The sequence below is a fragment of the Bidens hawaiensis genome, unplaced genomic scaffold, assembly GCF_021521415.1.
Source record: "Bidens hawaiensis isolate Kalapana, Puna unplaced genomic scaffold, B.hawaiensis_p1.1 tig00002338_1, whole genome shotgun sequence".
NCBI lineage: Eukaryota > Viridiplantae > Streptophyta > Magnoliopsida > Asterales > Asteraceae > Bidens > Bidens hawaiensis.
Genome location: NW_027491126.1, coordinates 966,842 through 986,953, shown reverse-complemented (window position 1 = coordinate 986,953; position 20,112 = coordinate 966,842). Strand labels below are relative to the sequence as shown.

Sequence of the window (20,112 nt, the reverse complement as noted above, 5' to 3'; positions counted from 1 at the left end):
ACCCCTACCCAAAAACCTTTAACTTCTAAAAGATTAACCACCAAAGAGTTAGAAGATAAGAGAGCTAAAGGAGAATGCATCTGGTGTTTTGGGAAGTTTTCTCCTGATCATAAATGTCCAAACAGACAACTGTTTGTCATAGAGTTAGCTGATGATGATTCAGATGAAACTTTTATCCAAGAAGAGGTGCAAGAAGTAGAAGAACCTAGGATTTTTTTTATGCATTGACTGGGATCCCCTCTTATTCTACTATGAAAATCATTGGCTCTATGGGAACAAGAACTTTACACATCTTGGTTGATTCAGGATCAACTCACAACTTCATTGATCAAAACTTAGCTACTAAACTCAAAATTACTACTCAAGAAGTTAAGTCCATGAAAGTAACTGTAGCTAATGGCAACCAGTTAACTTGTTATAATATGTGTAAGGATTTTAAATGGATGATGCAGGGTACATGGTTTAGTGCAGATGTTTTAGTGATTCCTTTAGAAAGTTATGATATGGTATTAGGAATCCAGTGGTTAACACCTTTGGGGGATATTACATGGAATTTTGGTAAAATGACTATGGAGTTTCAAGTGGAGGGTGTTCCTTACAAATTGAAAGGAATTGAAACTAACAAGATTAGTTTGTGTTCTGTTGAGAAGATGTCCAACATGCTACGGTCTCCTACAAAAATTATTCAGTCTCAGCTGTATGGTCTGCAGTTAATTCCTCCAGCCTACACAGATGGGTCTGGATCCAAGGTTGGCAATACCATTGAAGATAAAGCTTTACAAGATCTGTTGGTACTATATGCAGATGTTTTTACTATTCCTAAAGGCTTACCACCTAATAGACAATGTGACCACAAAATTGTCTTGAAGGATGAAATTAAACCCGTTAATCTGAAACCTTATAGATACCAATCTATACAAAAAGATGTAATTGAAAGAATGACTCAGGAGTTATTGGATTCTAGGGTTGTCAGGAATAGTAACAGTTCCTTTGCCTCACATGTTGTACTTGTCAAGAAAAAAGATGCTACATGGCGAATGTGTGTGGATTATAGGCAACTAAATGATGCAACAATCAAAAACAGGTTTCCAATACCTTTAATTGATGAATTGCTAGAAGAATTGGGAGGGGCCACTATATTTTCTAAGTTAGATCTTAGGTCGGGTTATCATCAGATTCGGATGTTTGAATCTGACATCTCAAAGACAGCTTTTAGAACATATCAAGGATTATTTGAGTTCCTTGTGATGCCATTTGGGCTAACAAATGCTCCAGCTACCTTTCAGTCTTTAATGAATCAAACCTTTAAAGATTTATTAAGGAAATGTGTGTTAGTGTTCTTTGGTGATATCCTTGTTTATAGCAAGGATATACAACAACATTTGATTCATTTGTAGACTGTATTGGAGACTTTGAAGAATAATCAATTATATGCTAAGCAATCTAAATGCACTTTTGGTGGTCAATCAGTAGAGTATTTAGGTCATATAATCACTAAAGAAGGAGTTTCCACTGATCCATCAAAAATAGATACTGTGGTACAATGGTCAACACCAGTCTCTGTTAAAAAGTTAAGGGGATTCTTAGGTTTAGCAGGGTACTACAGGAGATTCATCAGGAATTTTGGGGTAATTGCTAAACCACTGAATGAGTTATTAAAGAGGGATGGATTCATATGGTCTAAGGATGCACAAGATTCATTTGAACAACTCAAAGTTGCACTAAGTTCTGCACCAGTATTAGCACTTCCTGACCTTGATCAACCTTTTGTAGTAGAGACTGATGCGTCCAACAAAGGTATTGGTGCTGTTTTGATGCAAGGAAAGCACCCATTGGCTTTCATTAGTAGAGCTCTATCTCCTAAACAGCAGACCTTGTCTGTTTATGAGAAAGAACTTTTGGCTATTATTTTAGCAACTAAGCAATGGCATTATTATCTCATAAGTGGTCATTTCATTATTAAAACTGATCAAAAAAGCTTGAAATACTTGATTGACCAAAAGATCACCACTCCTTTACAACATTCTTGGTTAGTGAAACTTATGGGCTATGACTTTGAGATACAATATAAAAAGGGTAGTGAAAATGTGGCTGTTGATGCTCTTTCTAGAGTACAAAGAGTGTCCTTGTTCCAATTAACACTCCTTTCTTTCCCACCACTGTTTTTGGAAAGAATTAAGAACTCTTGGACAACTGACCTTGAAGTTCAAAAACAGATCTCAGATCTTCAGCAAGGTCAATCATCAAACCATTTTACATGGCAAGATGAGATTTTTCGGAGAAAGAATAAATTGGTGGTGGGTTAAGATTCAACTTTGAGACAAGATATACTTAAAGAATGTCATTCTACTGCTATGATGGTCACTAGGGTGTTCATGCTACCCATCAGAGGTTAAAAAGTCTGTTTTATTGGAAGGGGCAGCTGAAAGAAGTTAGAGAATTTGTTAGAAACTGCACTGTTTGCCAACAAGTAAAGTCTGAAACGGCCCTGGTCTATTGCAGCCATTACCTGTACCAGTTTTTGTTTTCTCCGACATTAGTATGGATTTCATTACATGATTACCTAGATCCAGGGGTAAAGAAGTAATTTTTGTGGTTGTCAACAGACTTACCAAATATTCTCATTTCATAGCCTTGGCTCATCCATATACTTCAAGCACTGTAGCTCAAGCATTTGTGGATAATGTCTACAAGCTACACGGATGGCCATCCACAATTGTATCAGGCAGGGATACCATTTTTCTGAGCGTTTTTTGGAAAGAATTCACTAGAATTCAAGGCATTTCGGTCAATATGTCAACTGCTTACCATCCACAAACCGACGGTCAAACAGAAGTGGTAAAGAGATGTGTGGAGTCTTATCTAAGATGTATGGTATTTCAAAAGCCTACATCTTGAGATAGGTGGTTATCATTAGCCGAGTATTGGTACAACACAAACTTCCATACTTCTATTCAGACAACACCCTTTCAGGCTTTATATGGATATGCTCCACCTCTGCATGTTCCTTACATCCATAGAGACTCGAATGTAGCTGAAGTGGATGATATGATGTGTGATAGAGAAAGGACTGTAAGATTGCTCAAAGAAGCTTTACATAAGGCTCAAAATCGAATGAGACAATACGCTAACAAGAAAAGAAGTGAAAGAAGCTTTGATACAGGAACTTGGGTGTATGTTAAGCTGCAACCATATGTGCAGACGCCTGTGAGACTTGGTGGCTATAATAAACTATCTCCTAAGTTTTTTGGGCCTTATCTGATCTTTGATAAAATAGGAGTTGTGGCATATAGATTGGATCTTCCAAAGGAAGCTCAAATCCATCCCGTTTTCCACGTGTCATTATTGAAGAAAGCAAACGGGCCTCCAACACAAGTTTCAGCTATACCTACTGTTGCTCCAAGGTTCTCCTTGCAGCCCCTAAAGATCTTAGACAGCAGAGTTACTAGGAGAAGGAATAGAGTTGCAGGTCAAGTCTTAGTACAATGGAAAGATTTACCTACTTGTGATGCTACGTGGGACTTTAGAGATGAGTTCCAGTATCGATTTCCTGATTTTCAGTTGTAGAATCCTTGGGTCAAGGATTCTGAATAAGGAGAAGGTATTGTTACGTATAGGAAAGTATAGGGGTCTAAGTGTAAACAATAGTACTATAGGGACTAGTTTGTAATACTTGTAATTGTTAGGGATGTGCTTGTAATCTAGCTAACGAACTGTTAGTTGAGAGTTAGTTGTACTTAACTGTGAGTAACAATAATAAACGCAGCAATTAGTTGGGATACTTCTTCTCTGTTTCTCTATTCTATCTTTTTGCTTATCACGAACATAGAGATCGATAACTGACCTCGGGAAACCGGTTTCCAGGAGCAGAGAAGGAGAGGTTTTGGGTGACCGAAGATGATCAAAAACCAGTTGCGAGAATGGGTTGCGTCTAGTCTTGTTGTTGTTGTTCCAGCTAAATGGCATGGTTGGTTATTGATTGATTGGTGGGTTTTTAAGCTAATTACTACAGCACAAATTATGAAACTTGTGGGATGGATTTATGAGCATTAATGGATTGTGAAATCACGAGGAAAACGTGAAGGAATCGGCAATGATAAATTATGAAAAAGTTTTGGCATATTTGATGATTGATTAAGATGAAACAGTATATAAATTAATAAACCTTAATTATTAGTGCGCGTGATCCGACAGCACTTTAAAGCTTGGTGGACTATATATAATATATGTTTTGTTTGTAGCTTATGAATTTGGTATTGACGTGGAAATTTCGTCTCACCCATACATGTAAACATGTGTGCTTCTCTCCACCTACCTTTATCATAAAACTTTTTATATTTTATTTATATAAGTTGGTAAGAAAACCAATCAAAAGTAGCTCATCTTGGTCCATCTATATGTAGTTGTAGCAATTCCTTTCGTAAATAGTTATTACAGTTTTGGTTGGTTGTGTGGATAAAGTTCTCTTTTAAGAAAAAGAACAAATTCAAATTCTGACATGTGTGTATGCTATTTGGGCTTTGTTATTCAGTTTTATACTTGGATTTAAGTAATTATCTATTTGGGCTTAAGTGTAATGATAAATAGACTTTTTATTGATTTATTTGGGCTCATAAGGCAATTGGAATTGGATTATATATTAATTGATATTTTTCATTCCCTGGATATTCTGACTCGATTGAATAAAACATAACACAAAAGAACGGTTACTTCTTCTCCGTTTCTTCATTGCATATATAGAATCATCAAAATCTAAATCCATCTAAAAAAAACCTTTGTCTTATCCGATAAATCATTGCGTGTAACCCACAAATAGGTTTATTTGAAAGTAATTTATGATTTGAGAGATGAATCCATGCAATTGTTCAAGAAACCAAGATTACAAGTTTGCATCATTGATCAAATTCATCATCCGGATACACAAATTTACAACAATATTTGCATATATGTGACGGTTTATAATCATATAAAAATGAAAATGTTCATTGTTGGGCTATAAAATTGAGTTGATGCTCATTCAAACAGTTTAATCATATTTTGTTAACCCAGAACAACGCTTTACACATATGTAGTTGTTCTCATGGATGAAACCATTTCACACGGATGAATTACGTTAATGAAACGGATCAAGTTGGTGCTTATTTAGTTTATCATGTTGTGTTGATCCAGACATCCAGTACTATGCATAGATAAATAAATAGACTGTACAAGGCATTGTGACATTGAATTCATAGTGTAAAATTAATTTGATTATTACAACTTGAAAGTTTGTATTCGCATCTTTGTTCTTGATGAACATTACACCTAGATCTAGTTATTTCCGCTTGCAAGATTTAAACAACAGAATTGTAATTGTGTAATTAACATCTAACAAGTGGTATTAGAGTTGTATTCATGTCAATCTGTTTATCAAACAAGCTATATTAGCTAACGAAAATCTGGTTATTTTAGTCTCTTTATTTTGATGTGTCAGATTTCCTTGTTGGACCAAGACCAGAAATGTTTGGGCGGCAAGTCATGGCACTCTAAACATGTTTGGGCTGCAACGTGCAAATTGACTTTTGGGCCTTTGGAGACAAATTCACTTACATTTGGGTTGCAACTTGCAATCAAATCACACATTTCATCAAGTGACATTCACATTTCATACTTGCTAACGGCATTTAGGTCTAAATTTTTGCAGGAGATCCATTGAAGTCTTTATTCACACTAGATGGGTAGAGGGGTGCCCGTGCTATGCAACGCAGAACACATACCTAATACCTAGGTGACAAATGACGATGTAATAATTTTGGGTGTTCATGATTCGGTTTGAAACTATGAACCGTTCTAACCGGACATTTGTTTGGTTCCACTATTGTTTTTTCTTTAACTTTCGTTCAGTTTCAAAATTTCAAACGTAGCGAATGGTTTTGTTTACGGTTCATACAGATATCTACCATATGAAACTGAACCGAACCGTAAATAATGGATGCATTTTAATTTTTTAATTATTTAGTATTTGTTTAATTTTATTTCGGATATGCGTATTTTTCATTTTGTTTTTTTATATCTGTGTATTTTTCATTTTCATTTTGTTTTTATAGATGTGTGTATTATTTGTTTTGTTTGCTTAAGTTTATTTATACCGTAATGAATGTAACTGATAATGACTAAATTCATGTCAACTCGTCGCCATAACGCTAGATTTGGGATACCTAGATTCGAATTCGATTCTCATTCAAATTAGAAATTAAAATCGAATGAGAATTCGACTTGAATTATCAAAAATTGGAAATTTTTATTCGCATTTGGTACGAATCAAATTTATTTTGATTAGAATTTCGAGTTATTCAAGTTCGATTCAAATAAAATACAAATTTACGCGTATCCGTATTAGAGATGGCCTTCTCATTCTTAAAATTTTAACTCTATTTAAATTATGTCTAGTCAAATCTTATTTTTAACAAGTTTCAACAAAAACCAGTTTTGAAAAGTCAAAGAAAGCTTTAATGCAACAAGCCAACAACACAAAATCATTTTAAAATATTTAAATCCAACTGTTCTTTTCAATAATAAATTGTTTGGAGATTCTTGAAATGCGATGGAAAAAAGTTGTCTTGGATTCTTTTTCTTAATCAAGACGGTGCATAATCTGTTCACACGTAAAACTAGTGTTGACTTTTACACTATTTTGACTTTTATATATATCTTACCAAAGTAAATTTAATTTTTTACCATCTTTCAGTTGATGCTTTTCTAGTAAAAAAAAAACCTAAAAGTAAAATCAAAAAGTTACCTTTACAAGTTTTAATCATTTGAAGAAGAGTGGGATTAGAAAGTCAAACTCTCATGATCCAAGGCACTACTATCATTACAATCTTCCGGTAGATTCTCACTCAGAGAAAGAACATCCACTTTTGACCAAAAAGAGGGGTTTATAACAAAGATTAATATAGAGACAAGTGTTAAGCAAGAATCTAGATTTGTACAAGGTAAATCAAGCTTTTTAGCCTGATCATTGATCAAGAATAACTAGGATCATAAGATGCTTCATGTCAGCGGAATATCGATTTGCCCAAAGAGAGCGAGTCAATGAAAGTCAACTGTCCACAAATAAATTCTTGGATTATATGCTTATAAGATAGATCATGTTTGCTCAAAAAGCTCTAACCAAAAGCAACACACGGATGCTATATCAGGTTCTGCATCACAACCCTACTAGAATACGTGTGCCACTTTTACAAAAACGTAAACGTAACATATATATAATCCAAACTCTAACTATTTCCGGAAAAGCTAAAACACGCTAAACGGCTAAAATATTCACACCTATGATAATACCACAAAAAAGAAAACCAAAAAAACCATGAACAAGACCAAGAAAAACTAACCATATCAAACCCAAATCAAAACCCAATGACACAAAAAGTTTTCAAATAGGATAGGTGGTTTGCATCTGAAAACCCATATTATTGGGTGCATCAAAACTATGTAAACCGCCGCCGCCACCACCATAGGTGGTCCCTCCATATGTAGGAGACATGAACAAATTCCCATATGCTTGGTTGAAATCCATGCTGGCGCTTTCATTGTTTGTTTGATTCCACTGGAATTTACATTGCTCCGGCGAAGTGGTAGTATTATACTCCACTGAAGAGGCGGACTTTTCGTTAATATTAACTGTTGTTATATCATGAATACTGGCTCTTCTTTTATCTTTACCACCAGAAAGCTGCCGGATGAAATATTTCTGAGCATGACTTGCCACCTGAGTTGGCGTTCTTGTCACAACAAAGTTTCTTGAAATGTTTCTCCAATCCCCTTTTCCATACTTTTTTAACCCCAAAAGAAACAACCTGTTACAAATTCCCGAAAACCAATATCAAGTTGATCATTATTTATTGAGTACATCCAAATAAAAAAAAACAACAAAAGAAGCTTACTTGTGTTCTTCTTCGGTCCATGGAACACCTTTTTTCCTTTCTGGCTCTAGTGGCCGTGCTGCGCCCACTAGAGCCAGAGGGACAGGGACTGCGCCAGCAGCAGCCGCCAAGGATCTTTTCCCTCCAACACCATACTGCGGTGTGCTGAACCCGTCAAACTCGTTATTGTTTCCCCATTCTAAAGTGAAACTAGAAGTGGTGCAATTATATCCATATTTAGGATACAAGCCTGCTTCAATACTAGTAACATCATCTTCTAGTTCTTTATACTGTTTCATCACATCTGCCACCGTCTTCCCTGGAACCATCTCCGCCACTCGCTGCCACCGGTCGGGTGTATCTTTATCAAACTTAGCAAGAGCGTTTTCAAACAACTTGTTTTCAAGAGGTGTCCAGATTGTGCTCTTTAAGCTATCTTCCATCATCCATATTGATGAAGAAGGTGGGATAACCAAAGTTTCCCACTTCATTGAATCCCAAATCTTTAAGGTTTCTTGTTCAAGATTGATCAAAGTTGAAGTAGTGATGAGGGTTTTACAATGGATTCAAGAAAGTTAAATCAAGAGGCATTTTTTTTTTTTTGTGAATGGAATCAGAATAGCTTTTTTCTCTTTTGTTTGCCTCCACAACCAACCACCCAACCACCCTGAGGAATCTTTAAAAGACCCACCTTTTTCAAAATTAAAGAAAATACTTCCCCAAAGATGGAGGGGTATGAAGGTATCAAGAAAAGCAAATCCACTCTTTCTCTCTCTCTAGACTCTAGAGAGAGAGAGAAGATGATATTAATACAATATACTAGAAATGGGTCAGCAAGATCTTAACTTGTTATGGCTTCAAGATTGGAAATCTTGAAAATCCCATTTGGCAGTTGATGAAGTTAAGGGATTTGAGTTCCTGAAAAGATGGAAATGGAAAAAGATATATGTAGTAAGAATCTTTGGTTGAATGATTAAGGGAGTATGAGATGTGTGAAGTGAGCAAAGATTGGTGCACAAAAGGGGAAAAGAGAAGCAAACATACCTGCTTCAAGAAACGAATCTAAAAGTTTGTTTTGAGAAACAAGTGGATAGGTGCTGGAATTTGATTGGATTAGAGGGTAGGAGATGGTGTTTTGTCGACATGCCAACTAAGTACTTAATAGGCACTTCTTCTTTCATGTTATATTAGTGTTGGTGATTTCAATTTAATATTGTTTGGTCTTAAAACAAACTATATTTTCTTAATTTACAATTGTATATTGTTTCTTGCATCTATGATGTTTTTGTTGTTATGTGTCAAAAGGTCATACATTATTTTATAAACATGTTTATTAATTCGGGTATTTACATATTTCCTTTCCCTGTCCTAACATCCTTAATTACATATTTTTCCTTACCGAAAAATTTAATTACATATTTTCCCTCTTTAACATTTATATATTATATATATGTGCATTTCATTATAAAAACTTATTAATTAACTAATTTACCCATTAATTAAAATAAATAAAAAATAAAATACGAAACAATTATATAAATTAACAAAATGAATTGTATATATACTTCTAAATCAAGATCAGATCAGTCCACTTCGTAATTTGTTTTCCTATCTTTTATTTTCTTTTGTCAAAAGTACAAATGCTTATGCACTTGGTACAACCTCCCAATTCCGTTCTCAACCACCATTAACCCCATTCTGTCCAAGCACCTACCGGATTTTCAAATGTGACTTTTTAGGGCAAACAGAGACGTTGGTGGTGCCGGCGGAGTAGGTTGATGTTGTCCAGGAGAAGACGGGTTGCTTGACGATTGGTGTTGCGGTGGTGGCGGTTAAATGGTAGTGGTGTTGGGTAGTGGTTGTGGATAATATATTGCATGCGGCGGCATAAAAAAACTGGAAAACTGTGACAACTGCCCAATCCGACCCGACCCAGGTACCCGTTTTCGAATCCGATTCTTTTTATGATTTTTAAAATTTGATTGTTAATCTTTGTAAATTTAACATTAAATAAATTATATATATATATTTTTTATTACTTACTAATAATAATAATTTCTTTTCCGCCGTCCCGCCTCTTTTCTCTCTTGTCGCCGTCCCGCCTCTTCCTCTTTGCTTGTCCTTTGGTTCTTCCCGCCTAAGGTTGTCTGCGCAGCTCCACGCGCCAGACTCCTTACAAGGAAGCCTGCGTGAAGACCAGTTGTTCCTGCGATACGCGAGGCGAACTGTTCCTGCAGCGCGCTAAGAATTGTAGTTCTTCTCGCGGCGCGCTAAGAATGGTAATTCTTCCCGCGACGCGCTAAGAAAGGTAATTCTTCCCGCGACGCGCTAAGAATGGTAGTTCTTCTCGCGGCGCGCTAAGGATTATAGTTCCTCCCGCGGCGCGCTAAGGATTGTAGTTCTTCTCGCGACGCGCTAAGGACTATAGTTCTTCCCGCGGCGCGCTAAGGATTATAGTTCTTCCCGCGGCGCGTCAAGAATTGTTCTGTCTGCCTTCGCCCTCGCGCGTGCGCTCGAATCTTCTCACGCTTAACCTTAAGTCTTTTCTTCAGTTTAGGTCAGCCTGTATTCTTTTGAGATATCTTATCTTTTGAGCTCTTTAGGTCAGTTCCAACATTTGTCCGAAAAGCCACTTTCGGCGCAGCATGCGCACCAATCCTATTGGTTGACAGAAAAAGTGACTGACATTATCTTTTGAAATCTTCTTTTGCATGCCTTGAACAGTGTTTGTCTGACTTCTCCCATGCTTTGACCTATAATCTGTCAGCTTTTCCCCATCCCCTGCAGCTGCCGGCATATCTTGTGATATCTTTTGCTTTTGTTTTCTTGTGCTTTTTAATATCTTTTGTTTGATTTATTAAGATCTTTTCCCCTTTTCAAGGGATTGTGTTCCCTAGGGTTTTCCTATAAATAAAACTATTTTTCTTTTAACACTACACACACTACACTTAAACACTCTCCCTAAATCTTTCTCCCTTTGCTCTCTGCCGAAGATCCTCAGCGCCTCTCTTTGCCTCCGTCTTCTCTTCTGTTCTGCCCGGAATCTCGGTAAATATAAATATATATATTTTAATTTGTTTAACTAACAGAAATCGATACTTACTGCATATATTCAAGACATAAAATCAATCGTTAAACCAATAACCTCTTATTTATAGGTTAACTTGTGCTTGTTTAAAAGTTGATTCTTGCAACACACCTTTTTCAGGTGAGTAATCTCGTACTTAATCCCCTTTTTATTTTTAACGTTTTGGGATGTTCATGTGTTCGTACAACTTGAGTCTTAAACTTGTTTATGAACTTTATGTGCGCAAAACCCCATGTGTTATGGACGTTTACTTGGCTGTTTATTTGTATGTGTGACTCATTAACCGCTTTGACGGCCTATTCCGAAGTTTTCATGGATCCATTAGATGAACACGGGAGACCTATCGTTTACGGTTTTCTTGTTTTATTACACATGCACGTATGATTTATCGTTTTTGTGCTCAATTGGGAGCACGGATTGAACTATGAGCTATGATCTAAGGCTTGATCACAATCTGATTACACCCTATGTTAAACCCCAGTTAAGCACATGTTGCGCGCAGTGTTTGTATTATCTATTATTATCTATTAAACTTGATTTCTCACCGACACGCAAGTGTTGACGTTTTATTTTAACACATGTTCAGGTTTGCTGTAGCTGCTTTTGGGAATCTCAAGGACACGTAGGATGTTTTCTTTTTCTTTGGACCTAGATTAAAATGTAACAAGACAAATTATGTTATTTGAATATTTTAAGTTATGATATGATTTATGTTACTTTATGTCATGTTCTGCGCGTGCGCAATGAAATGTATTTATTAAATATTGACACCCAAATAGTGTCGCGAGTAATGAAACAATACGTGGCGCCCCGATGTATAATCCGCCATCGGTCGGGGTGTTACAGATTGGTATCAGAGCTCCGTGACTTTAGGATAGGTGGTTAGACGTAACGACCTAGAATACCTAAGAGTCCCTTCTCGCGCATGAGAAATATCTCATGTTTGCGCGCTAATTGTTAATTACTCGATATTTATAAAATATGCTTGCGTATATGCAGCACATGATTTCATGTTTATTTCGCGATCTTTCGATTTTTATTGTTAAATTTCAACTTATTTCCTTACATATTCGTTTGTTGTGGGGATTGAAAATCCGAAAAGTCATGGTGGTACATGAATAGTTGATTTTCAATTACCATTAACTTTATGTTTTAAATTGAAGATTTGAAAAGTCATGGTGATACATGAATTGTCAATCTCCAATATTCATTTACTCGATATTTTAAATTGAAGATTTGAAAAGTCATGGTGATACATGAATTGTCAACCTTCAATGCTCGTTTACTCGATATTTTAAATTGAGAATTCGGAAAGTCATGGTGATGCATGAATTGTCGATTTTCAATTCGAATTCATTACCTGTATTAAGTTTGCATTTAAATTCATATTTTACTTCAAAATTTGATAGCATTTAACTCCGCGAAACAAGCTTTACGACGATATACTTTGCGCTAAAACGATTTCCCATACCAAGATATTAACAAAAATTAAAACTTTTATAGAATGCCTCCGCTATCTCGCCGTTATCAGAGGAGAGAAGCAGCGCGCAGACGTAGGCAGCAACGTTCCCAGGAAATGGCCGCCGCGATATCCCAAGCCTTAAACCAAAATAATCCCAACCCCTCCGGATACAACATTAAATCCTTTAATGCGGGTAACCCTCCGAAATTCACAGGACTTGAAGGAGCCACCGTAATGCTCCAATGGCTCGAGAAAATTGAGAACACCTTTCTCCATACCCAATGCCCTCCAGACCGACGAACCTTATACGCCTCAAGTGTCCTAGAATCAAGGGCGCTTACTTGGTGGAACGGAGTAGCTCATGCGCGTGGCGCAGAGGCTGCTTCTAGCATGCTCTGGGAGGAATTCAAGGAACTTTTGACTAGAGAATTCTGCCCTCCCAACGAAATAAAGCGCCTTGAGGAGGAATTTTGGAACTTGAAACAGTACGGTGGCGAAGCGCGCGAGTACGCTATGTGCTTCCACGAACTAAGTTTGCTTGTCCCGCACCTAGTTACCCCTTCCCGCCGAGCCATCGAGAAGTTTCTTGGGGGTCTCCCCATGGAAATTCAAGATTCTGTATGGGCCAGGAACCCAGCAACCCTCTCTGACGCCATCGAGTTGGCCGCTGTGCTCAGCGACAACCATGTCAGGGCAGGAACCCTGTTCCTGCGAGGAGCCGAGAAGACCAAACTCACCAAGACTGTCCCAGAACCAACAGAAACCAAGCCAGAACCCTCAAACCATAACAACCTCAAGCGCAGGCGCAAAGCCTATGCGCTTACCAACCCGCCCATTGTCCGGCAACCCGCCTACCAACCCCTAGTACACGCTCCTAACCCACTGTCAACTTACCCAACACCCCCTGTAGTCCATAACTACGCCTTAACCAATCCCGCACTCCCTACCCCGCCAACTATGAAACCTTACACAGGAAACCAACCCTTTTGCCCAACCTGTAGACTTCACCATCCAACTCACGTCCCGTGTCGACAATGTAACCGATGTGGCCGTACTGGTCACACTGCTGAGAACTGTAGAGTCCTTCCCGCCAACCCAATCGCGCAAACACCACCAACTTACCCGCTAAACCCACAACCAACATACCCTAATCCACGACCCAGGTCGTGCTATAACTGCGGTGACCCCAGTCATTTCCGGAACGCGTGCCCAAGACTGCAAGTACAAATTACGCAAGCTAATCCGGTTAACCAAATTTCAAACCAAGTGACGCGCGGCCGAGCTTTTAATATAACCGCGCACCAAGCGCAAGCGAATAATGACGTAGTTAATGGTACATTTTTACTTAACGGACAATATGCATCTATACTTTTTGATACTGGCGCCGATAGAAGCTTTATTTCTCGCGCATTTGAACAAAAACTTGCGCGACCACGAGTAAACTTAAACGAAAACTTTTCAGTTGAATTGGCTAATGGTGAAACTATTTTAATAAACTCCGTGATCAAAGATTGCACGCTTAACCTTAATGAACACGATTTTCTAATCGACCTCATTCCCATGCCTCTTGGAAGTTTTGATGTGATTATTGGAATGGACTGGCTCTCGCAAAATCGCGCCGAAGTAATCTGCGCCAAGAAGTTGATTCGCATTCCTCGGGAAAATGGTGAAAATCTTCATATCTACGGCGAGAAACCATCTAACGGTCTTAAACTTATGTCGTGCTCTGAAGCCCGAAGACTTTTGCGAAAGAAATGTGTCGCTTTCTTAGCTAATGTGGTCAAACCCGATGAAGGAAAGAAGAAACTTTCTGAAATCCCCGTCGTGCGTGACTTTCCTGAAGTCTTTCCCGATGATCTTTCTGGTTTACCTCCCGCTCGGGAAGTCGAGTTTCGTGTTGATCTTGTCCCTGGTGCATCCCCCGTAGCCAAATCTCCTTATCGACTTGCACCCGCTGAAATGCAAGAATTAGCAAGTCAACTTCAAGAGTTGACCGATAAAGGATTCATTCGCCCTAGCTCTTCGCCATGGGGTGCTCCGGTGTTGTTCGTTAAAAAGAAAGACGGTTCGTTTCGCATGTGTATCGATTACCGCGAGCTGAACAAGCTCACCATTAAGAACCGGTATCCCTTACCGCGTATTGACGACCTCTTTGACCAACTCCAAGGTGCCTCTTGTTTCTCCAAAATCGATCTCCGTTCTGGCTATCACCAGTTGCGTATCCGCGATGAAGATATTCCCAAGACTGCTTTTCGAACCCGCTACGGTCATTTTGAATTCTTGGTCATGCCCTTCGGTTTAACCAACGCACCCGCTGTTTTCATGGATCTAATGAACCGGGTGTGTAGATCTTTCTTGGACCGATTCGTGATCGTGTTTATCGATGACGTTCTGGTGTATTCCAAGACCAAGGCCGAGCATGAACAACATCTTCGGTTGGTGTTGCAAAAGCTTCGAACCGAACAACTCTATGCCAAACTCTCCAAGTGTGAGTTTTGGTCGGATGAAGTACAGTTTCTTGGTCATGTTGTAAACAAGATGGGTATTCATGTCGACCCATCCAAAATTGAAGCAATCAAGAACTGGATTACGCCGTCTACTCCTACCGAAATCCGTTCCTTTTTGGGCTTAGCTGGTTATTACCGGCGATTCATTGCGAATTTCTCAAAAATCGCCCTGCCTTTAACAGCTTTAACGCACAAAGGCAAACCGTATGTTTGGGGCTCTAAGCAAGAAGAAGCTTTTCAAACGCTCAAGCAATTGTTGTGCGAAGCTCCTGTTCTAGCGTTACCTGAGGGTACTGACGACTTTGTCGTTTATTGTGATGCCTCCAACCAAGGTCTCGGTTGTGTACTTATGCAACGAGGCAAGGTTATCGCTTACGCGTCAAGGCAACTCAAAATTCATGAAAAGAATTATACGACTCACGACCTCGAACTTGGTGCAGTTGTATTTGCCTTAAAAATCTGGAGACACTACCTCTATGGGACTAAGTGCATCATTTACACCGACCATAAAAGCCTTCAGCACATTTTTGATCAAAAGGAACTTAACATGAGACAACGCCGATGGAACGAACTCATCAGCGATTACGATTGTGAGATCCGTTATCACCCTGGAAAGGCTAATGTGGTAGCCGATGCGCTCAGCCGTAAACCCAGCTAGCTTAACTGTATCTTGCCGCGCACGCAGCTTCGCTTCGCGCCGATCCAAAACGATCTTGAATCGCGCATTCGCGACGCGCAGCGCGCATCGATCAGCAAAGGCAACCTACGCGCCGAGTTAGCGTGTGGTGCAGAAGTACATCTAGTCCCTAACCTGAATGGAATTCTCTGTTATCTCAATCGCATCTGGATCCCCAATGATGAGAATCTTCGCTCTGTCATACTGAGTGAAGCGCACAAATCTCGGTATTCCGTTCATCCTGGTGCTGACAAAATGTACAAAGATTTGCGCTTTTCTTATTGGTGGCCTGGTATGAAAAAGGATATTGCTGTGTTCGTAGCTAAATGCCTAACTTGTTCTAAGGTAAAAGCTGAACATCAACGCCCATCTGGTTTGCTCGAACAACCTGAAATTCCTACGTGGAAATGGGAAAGTATAGCAATGGACTTTATCACCAAGTTACCCTTGACCGCAAGCAAACATGATAGCATTTGGGTAATAGTGGATCGATTGACCAAGTCTGCCCACTTTCTGCCCATTCGTGAAACCTACCGTGTTGAACAACTTGCACATCTTTATGTCAAGGAAATTGTCTGCCGTCATGGTACTCCTTTGAGCATCATATCCGATCGCGATGGCCGTTTTATATCTCGCTTTTGGAAATCTCTCCAATCTGCGTTAGGAACTCGTTTGGACATGAGTACTGCATATCATCCTCAGACTGACGGACAGTCTGAGCGAACCATCCAAACCCTTGAGGATATGCTTCGATCTTGTGTTCTTGATTTTGGAGGTAATTGGGATTCACACCTACCTCTGATCGAGTTCTCTTATAATAACAGCTATCATTCCAGTATCGGTATGGCCCCATTTGAAGCACTTTATGGTCGAAAGTGCCGTTCCCCGATTTGTTGGAGCGAAGTGGGTGAAGTTCAAATCACAGGACCCGAACTAGTTCAAGAGACAACCGATAAAATCGCCAAGATCCGTGATCATCTGCTGACTGCCAGAAGCCGACAGAAGAGTTACGCAGATCCCAGGCGGAAGCCTCTCGAATTTCTAGTTGGTGATCTTGTTCTCCTCAAAGTGTCGCCCTGGAAGGGTGTTGTCCGCTTTGGGAAGAAAGGTAAGCTTGCACCTCGTTATGTTGGTCCATTCAAGATTCTTGCGAGGGTGGGAAAAGTTGCCTACAAGCTTGACCTACCGCCCGCGCTCAGCAATGTGCATCCAACTTTCCATGTATCCAATCTCAAGAAATGTTTAGCTGACGAGAACCTCCACATACCACTTGATGAAGTTCAAGTTGATGAGTCTATGCACTTCGTTGAGAAGCCTGTTGAGATTATGGATCGCGAGGTAAAGCAAACCAAGCGCAGTCGCATCCCTATTGTTAAAGTTCGTTGGCAGTCCAAGCGCGGAGCCGAGTTCACTGGGGAAAGGGAAGATCAGATGAAGATCAAGTACCTGCACCTTTTCTCTGCGCAACCTACTTCGAGATAAATTTCGGGACGAAATTTCTTAAAGTAGGGGAGACTGTGACAACTGCCCAATCCGACCCGACCCAGGTACCCGTTTTCGAATCCGATTCTTTTTATGATTTTTAAAATTTGATTGTTAATCTTTGTAAATTTAACATTAAATAAATTATATATATATATTTTTTATTACTTACTAATAATAATAATTTCTTTTCCGCCGTCCCGCCTCTTTTCTCTCTTGTTGCCGTCCCGCCTCTTCCTCTTTGCTTGTCCTTTGGTTCTTCCCGCCTAAGGTTGTCTGCGCAGCTCCACGCGCCAGACTCCTTACAAGGAAGCCTGCGTGAAGACCAGTTGTTCCTGCGATACGCGAGGCGAACTGTTCCTGCAGCGCGCTAAGAATTGTAGTTCTTCTCTCGGCGCGCTAAGAATGGTAATTCTTCCCGCGACGCGCTAAGAATGGTAATTCTTCCCGCGACGCGCTAAGAATGGTAGTTCTTCTCGCGGCGCGCTAAGGATTATAGTTCCTCCCGCGGCGCGCTAAGGATTGTAGTTCTTCTCGCGACGCGCTAAGGACTATAGTTCTTCCCGCGGCGCGCTAAGGATTATAGTTCTTCCCGCGGCGCGTCAAGAATTGTTCTGTCTGCCTTCGCCCTCGCGCGTGCGCTCGAATCTTCTCACGCTTAACCTTAAGTCTTTTCTTCAGTTTAGGTCAGCCTGTATTCTTTTGAGATATCTTATCTTTTGAGCTCTTTAGGTCAGTTCCAACATCTGTCCGAAAAGCCACTTTCGGCGCAGCATGCGCACCAATCCTATTGGTTGACAGAAAAAGTGACTGACATTATCTTTTGAAATCTTCTTTTGCATGCCTTGAACAGTGTTTGTCTGACTTCTCCCATGCTTTGACCTATAATCTGTCAGCTTTTCCCCATCCCCTGCAGCTGCCGGCATATCTTGTGATATCTTTTGCTTTTGTTTTCTTGTGCTTTTTAATATCTTTTGTTTGATTTATTAAGATCTTTTCCCCTTTTCAAGGGATTGTGTTCCCTAGGGTTTTCCTATAAATAAAACTATTTTTCTTTTAACACTACACACACTACACTTAAACACTCTCCCTAAATCTTTCTCCCTTTGCTCTCTGCCGAAGATCCTCAGCGCCTCTCTTTGCCTCCGTCTTCTCTTCTGTTCTGCCCGGAATCTCGGTAAATATAAATATATATATATTTTAATTTGTTTAACTAACAGAAATCGATACTTACTGCATATATTCAAGACATAAAATCAATCGTTAAACCAATAACCTCTTATTTATAGGTTAACTTGTGCTTGTTTAAAAGTTGATTCTTGCAACACACCTTTTTCAGGTGAGTAATCTCGTACTTAATCCCCTTTTTATTTTTAACGTTTTGGGATGTTCATGTGTTCGTACAACTTGAGTCTTAAACTTGTTTATGAACTTTATGTGCGCAAAACCCCATGTGTTATGGACGTTTACTTGGCTGTTTATTTGTATGTGTGACTCATTAACCGCTTTGACGGCCTATTCCGAAGTTTTCATGGATCCATTAGATGAACACGGGAGACCTATCGTTTACGGTTTTCTTGTTTTATTACACATGCACGTATGATTTATCGTTTTTGTGCTCAATTGGGAGCACGGATTGAACTATGAGCTATGATCTAAGGCTTGATCACAATCTGATTACACCCTATGTTAAACCCCAGTTAAGCACATGTTGCGCGCAGTGTTTGTATTATCTATTATTATCTATTAAACTTGATTTCTCACCGACACGCAAGTGTTGACGTTTTATTTTAACACATGTTCAGGTTTGCTGTAGCTGCTTTTGGGAATCTCAAGGACACGTAGGATGTTTTCTTTTTCTTTGGACCTAGATTAAAATGTAACAAGACAAATTATGTTATTTGAATATTTTAAGTTATGATATGATTTATGTTACTTTATGTCATGTTCTGCGCGTGCGCAATGAAATGTATTTATTAAATATTGACACCCAAATAGTGTCGCGAGTAATGAAACAATACGTGGCGCCCCGATGTATAATCCGCCATCGGTCGGGGTGTTACAAAAACCACCGAGTGGTGGTTGCAATCGTTTTTTCGACGAGTTGTTTCAGATTTTCTAGACATTAGCGAGATGGTGAAGGTTATTTCAGAGAGGAAAGAGAAATAAATCAAGTGAGAGAGGGGATGTGTCAGCCGTCGTTGGTTATGTTATGGTCGAAGGTCGCCAGAAAACAATGAAAGGTGATGGTGGGTGGTCGGCGGTAGGTCTACGGTGACAGAAGGTGGTAGAAGATGGTGGTTTTACTGTTTTGTTATGTTTTTATTTTGTCTATGTATTTAGTTTATACAAGGATAAATAGGTAATTTGATATGAAAAGGGGAAATATGTAAATTGATATTTGGAGTTGGGGAAATATGTAATTAAAGGTTTTAAGAGCATCACCAACCCATCCCCTAAATTTATGTGAGGAGAGTTTGTAAATTATAGGGTGGGGTTTTGAGTGATTGTGAGTGTAAATTATAGGGCAGAGAGAGAAAATGTAGTGATTTTTTTGTAAATTTTGGGAAACTTTGTTTGTCCCTATTTATTTTTTAATATTTGTTGAATTGGTTGTGAGTAGAGAGAGAAAAAACTGAAATGATAAAGGTGTAAAAAATATTATTTAATTGGACATGAGAGAGAAATGTGGTGTTTTGTAGTGTAATTATAAAGATTAGAATGGAGGATGAGCTGGGAATGCTCTAATAAAGGTATATATATGTAAAAATTCCTTAGAGCAATCCCATCCCATTTCCTATAATTATGTGTGGGAAGTTTGCAAATTATAGGGTGAGGTTGTGAGTGATTGTGAGTGTAAATTATAGGGTAGGGAGAGAAATGTAGTGATTTTTTGTAAATTTGGGGAAACATTTGGGGAACATTGTTTGCCCCTATTTATTTTTTAATATTTGTTGGATTGGTTGTGAGTAGAGGAGAGAGAAAACTGTAAT

At 39.1% G+C, this 20,112-nt stretch overlaps 1 protein-coding gene across 2 annotated transcripts; it reads right to left on the bottom strand.

Annotated features, from left to right (window-relative positions):
• Nucleotides 1-7,246: 7,246 nt before the first annotated feature.
• On the bottom strand, nucleotides 7,247-9,107 carry LOC143618737 (transcription factor DIVARICATA-like). 2 transcript variants are annotated; one of them, XM_077090835.1, is made up of 3 exons: nucleotides 8,949-9,107; nucleotides 7,926-8,822; nucleotides 7,247-7,838 (listed from the first exon to the last, which is right to left on the bottom strand). In XM_077090835.1, the coding sequence occupies exons 2-3, from the start codon at nucleotides 8,393-8,395 to the stop codon at nucleotides 7,415-7,417; spliced, it is 894 nt and encodes a 297-aa protein (XP_076946950.1). In that variant the 5' UTR covers nucleotides 8,396-8,822; nucleotides 8,949-9,107; the 3' UTR covers nucleotides 7,247-7,414. The 2 variants fall into 2 exon arrangements, with proteins under 2 accessions (XP_076946950.1, XP_076946951.1); XM_077090836.1 differs by lacking the exon at nucleotides 8,949-9,107 and having other exon boundaries at nucleotides 7,926-8,418; nucleotides 8,751-8,831.
• Nucleotides 9,108-20,112: the final 11,005 nt, after the last annotated feature.